At 44.4% G+C, this 4,455-nt stretch overlaps 1 protein-coding gene across 1 annotated transcript in view; it reads right to left on the bottom strand.

Moving 5' to 3' along the window:
• ADCY10 (adenylate cyclase 10) overlaps window positions 1-4,240 on the bottom strand; it is a 64,266-nt gene extending 60,026 nt beyond the window's left edge. Inside the window, 2 exon segments of the mRNA XM_023510783.1 lie at window positions 1,284-1,380; window positions 4,035-4,240. Coding sequence (XP_023366551.1) covers window positions 1,284-1,380; window positions 4,035-4,217 — 280 coding nt within the window. The 5' untranslated portion in view covers window positions 4,218-4,240.
• Between the last annotated feature and the right edge of the window lie 215 nt (window positions 4,241-4,455).

Genomic DNA, 4,455 nt, shown 5'->3' with positions numbered 1-4,455 from the left:
TTGTTGTTTGGCGGGTCCGGGCTGGGGATTCGAACCCGCCACCTTAGGTGTATGTGGCTGGTGCCTTAGCTGCTTGAGCCACAGGCGCCAAGCCGGGACATTTTTAAATGTCGGGGCGTTTTTAAAAACGCCACGGATCATGGAACAAATTGTTAAAAAGCGGGACGTCTGGTCACCCTAACCTAGAGCCACCTGGCAGCCTGGCCCACCTCAGTCATATGGAAATTACTCATGAATAAGTGGTTTACTGAGTATAGAAGACTAAAAGGTCAAGGACAGATCCCTACACCAACATTTAACAAATGAGAAGGAAACAACGCTAAAGGGCATTGAAAATAGGTGGTTTGAGGGGTAAAAGCCAAAGTAAAAAGAAATACTCTTGAACCCAAGGAAAAAGGAGGAAGTATAATGTAGGAAAAGAGAGTAATCTAAGGTCAACCACCCAGGATGAGGCCTGAAAGAGCTCATCTGGCTTGGCAGGTTAATGGTCATTGGTGACCTTGACATAAACAGTCTCAGAAGATAGAAGAGGATGAGGGTAAAAGCTGGACGTCAAGGGTTGGAGACTGAGGAACAGGTGAGCACAGACCCTGAGGCTGTTGCAGTCAGTGTTTATTGGGTGAATAAATGAATGGGAGGATAGAAGAACAGGTTCAAATAAACATACATATTACTGAGAATTTCACTGATGATGGTTAGGAAGGAGAAGTAGGATTCAAAGAAGCTTTATTTTTTCCTTTCTCATGAGAGAGACTTACCAATGTTTGGCAGGTGAGGGAAAGGGGTCAGTACCTAGGGAAAGGTGGAGGACATGATTGGAGTCATACTTAGAATCACTGTTCTAGGGAGCCTCATTGGTTAGGGTGACGGCCACATGCTCCAAGGGCTGGTGAGTTTGTACCCGGCCTGGGCCTGCTAACCAAAAAAAAATATATATATACATATATAGCTGGGCATTGTGGCGAGTGCCTGTAGTCCCAGCTACTAGGGAGGCTGAGGCAAGATAATGGCTTGAGCCCAAGAGTTTGAGATTGCTGTGAGTTGTGATGCCAGGCACTCTACTGAGGGCAACACTGTGAAACTCTGTCTCAATTTAGAAAATAAAAAAAAAGAAGAAGAAGAAGAATCACTGTTCTGTTCTCGGAATGTGAAGTAGGACCTCTTTGTGTGCTGGTAAGAACTACAAGCCATGTTGAAGAGTCCAGCCACTTCGAATGGTGCTATTGGGATTGGTTTAATGCCACTGGAAAGGTCAAAGGCTCTTGTCCATGAAGGGTACTTACTTTTGTGGTCACCAGGAGGATAATAATCCATGAAAGTCATACACTTTGTGAAAAATTCATCAAAGTTGAAAGTAGGAGGTGGTTTTAAGAAGTTAACCTAAATAAAATAAAGTGAGAATTTTGGAGTTTTCCTGAAGGCTTGTCTAGCCCTAAGAGTGTAATTTCTCAGAAGAAAGTTAGGAAGTATGCTTCTGAGTGTCTAGAAAATAATAAGCAGTGGTTGGAATATTTAAACACTAAAGATCTTCAATTATTAAAATTAAAAATTTTTGGCCGGGCACAGTGGCTCATGCCTATAATCCTAGTGCTCTGGGAGGCCAAGGCAGGAGGATTTCTTGAGCTCAGGAGTTCAAGACCAGCCTGAGCAAGAGTGAGACCCAGTTTCAACCAAAAACAAAAAAATGAGCCAGACATGGTGGCAGGTGCCCATAGTCTCAGTTACTCAGGAGACTGAGGCAGAAGGATCACTTGAGCCCAGAAATCTGAGGTTGCAGTTAGCTAAGCTGATGCCATAGCACTCTAGTTTGGGCAACAGAGTGAGACTCTGTCTCAAAAAAAAAAAAGAAAGAAAGAAATTTATTTTTATTTTTTTAATTTTTTTTTCAGATTAATGTGAGGGTATAGACAGCTAGGTTACAATGTTTGCATTTGTTAGGTAGAGTCTCTCAAAAAGAAATATTTTTTAAAGTCTTTCCAATTATGGTATTTGTTCAGATCTCAATATTTATTATATATACACAGAGAGCTATGCCAAGGGGACTAACCTTTATACTTTTCCACTCTCAGAACTTTATTCTGCTTTTTTTCCCTTTATACTCTTTTAATTTAAATAAAGCCTCATTAAAATGTATGCCACTTATATTTTATAAATGTTAAAGGACAAAGGGGGCTGATGTTCAAGGAGGGGTACAGGACATCACCAGTCATGAGACTTATCGAGATCATGAAACCCATGATACGATACACTGAGAATGACACAACCTCATTGCTTTTCTTTTTCGTATTTTTTAGAGACAAAGTCTCAGTCTTACCCAGGCTGGAGTACAGTGGCATAATCATAGCTCACTGCAGCCTCAAACTCCCGGGTTCAAGTGATCCTCTTATCTCAGCCTCCTGAGTAGCTGGGATTACAGGCATGAGCTACCATGCCCAGTACAGCCTCATTTCTGCGTTATTCTTACCAAAACAAAGTGCATACACATAGTTTAAGAAGAACAAAACATGAGGCAAAACCAAATGGAGACACATTTGACAAAGTAACTGATCAACACTCCTCTTCAGTGTCAAGGTCATAAAAGACAAGGAAAGACTGAAGAACTGTTACAAACTGCAGGAGACTGTGTAAAATTAACAAAATGCAATGTGCTGGGCGGCGCCTCTGGCTCAAAAGAGTAGGGTGTCAGCCCCAGATGCCTGAGGTGGTGGGTTCAAACCTAGCCCTGGCCAAAAACTGCAAAAAAAAAAAAAAAAAAAAATGCAATGTGCTGTCATGTATAGAATTGGAACATGCCACTAAGGACATGAGTGGAAAAACGGGTGAAATTCAATACAGTCTTTTATTAGTGAACTGTATTGTACCAGTGTTAATTTCCTGGTTCTGATTTCTGCACTGGTTATGTAAGATGTTAATGTTGGGGGAAGCTAGGTAAGAGATATAAACTCTGCATTATTTTTGCAACTTTTCTGTAAGTCTAAAATTAATTCAAAATTAACACAATTTTCGAAAGTATAAAGAATGACACGGTGGCACCTGTGGCTCAGTGGGGAGGGCACCGGCCCCATATATCGAGGGTGGAGGATTTGAACCCAGCTCCAGCCAGCTAAAACAGCAGTGGTAACTGCAACAAAGAACAGCCGGGCATTGTGGCGGGCGCCTGTAGTCCCAACTTCTCGGGAGGCTGAGGCAAAAGAATCACTTAAGCCCAAGAGTTGGAGGTTGCTGTGAGCTGTGACACCACAGCACTCTACTGAGGGCGACATAGTGAGACTCTGTCTCAAAAAAAGAATGACAGATAGGGAATAGGGTACGGCCTTGGGCCAGCTAGGTCATGCAGCCTGGATGTGCTGGCTTAGGTGATGAGGACTGTAGCCCGATGCATGGGAACCGCCTCCTGTCCTTCCCAGCACCTCCGGGGGTCCTCTGCCTTTGCTTTCTTTCTGCCCTGTAGTCCTTTGGCTTATTGAGCAGCACAGCTCTCCTTGCCTTTCATACCCTCAAAGCATAGTTTCTCCAATTGGCCATAATCTCTGAGACAGTTCTGCTTTTGGTCAATCTCCAGCTTAGCCACAGTGTTTTCTACTGGGTAGAGCAATGGGAAAGTCCCCAGACTGCCATACTTGCTCACCTCCAGCTCTCCCCTCAGTCATCACTTGGCCTGAGTTAGGAGGCTATTGTGTAGCGAGGGCCAATGGCAACCCTCAAAACTATTCCCCACTGCTCCTGGGGGAGCCATCAGACCTTTCCTTTTCCTTAGGCAAGGTCACTCACTAGCCTCCCCAAACACCTCAGTACCCCAATTCCACATCCTTAGTCACCTCACAGAAGCCTGATCGTTTCCTCCTTAAGGGCATCAGCATTGGCTCCTCCCAGAAGAGCTGTCCTGGCCTACAGCCTCTCAGCCTGACCCAGACTGACCCCGTGCCCGGTTTCTAGCCCAGGAGCTTCATGAAACTAGCCTGCCCAGTAGCTGTTCTGGCAGGGGGCCTGAACAGACCGGCAGAACTTTCTGCAAACAGCAGCATCACACCTACCTTAACTGCTCTCTGATCCGGAATCCTCTCGATTTCAATCATGCTCCGATCACAAAGCTGCCAGCAGTTTGGTGACAGAATGACATCATTCATCTGTGCCATGCCCTGTGCCAGGCGCACATCATCCACTACCTGACCAATCACCAGAAAGTAGTTGCGTGTATCATCTCCAAAGACCAACATACTGATGTGGCCGGCAGCCAGTCCTGGCAAGAAGACAAGCAATAGATTGCACAAGAAGTTCTGTGGTATTTCCCAGCAGTCCAGGTTCTTGGAAAAAGCAGAATCTTGGTTAAGACTATACTATTTCAGAGCAAAATCTCATTTCTAAAATTTTACATAAGGATCGGAGAACGTTTCTCCCAGTCCAGAGCTTCCAAATCGCCCCTTTTCCCAAAGCTAGAAAGTTCAGTCAACTAAC

Source organism: Otolemur garnettii, unplaced genomic scaffold (assembly GCF_000181295.1).
Source record: "Otolemur garnettii isolate 467f Iridium unplaced genomic scaffold, OtoGar3 scaffold00016, whole genome shotgun sequence".
NCBI lineage: Eukaryota > Metazoa > Chordata > Mammalia > Primates > Galagidae > Otolemur > Otolemur garnettii.
The sequence above is the reverse complement of the archived record's forward strand: the minus strand, read 5'-3'. Positions and strand labels throughout refer to the sequence as shown.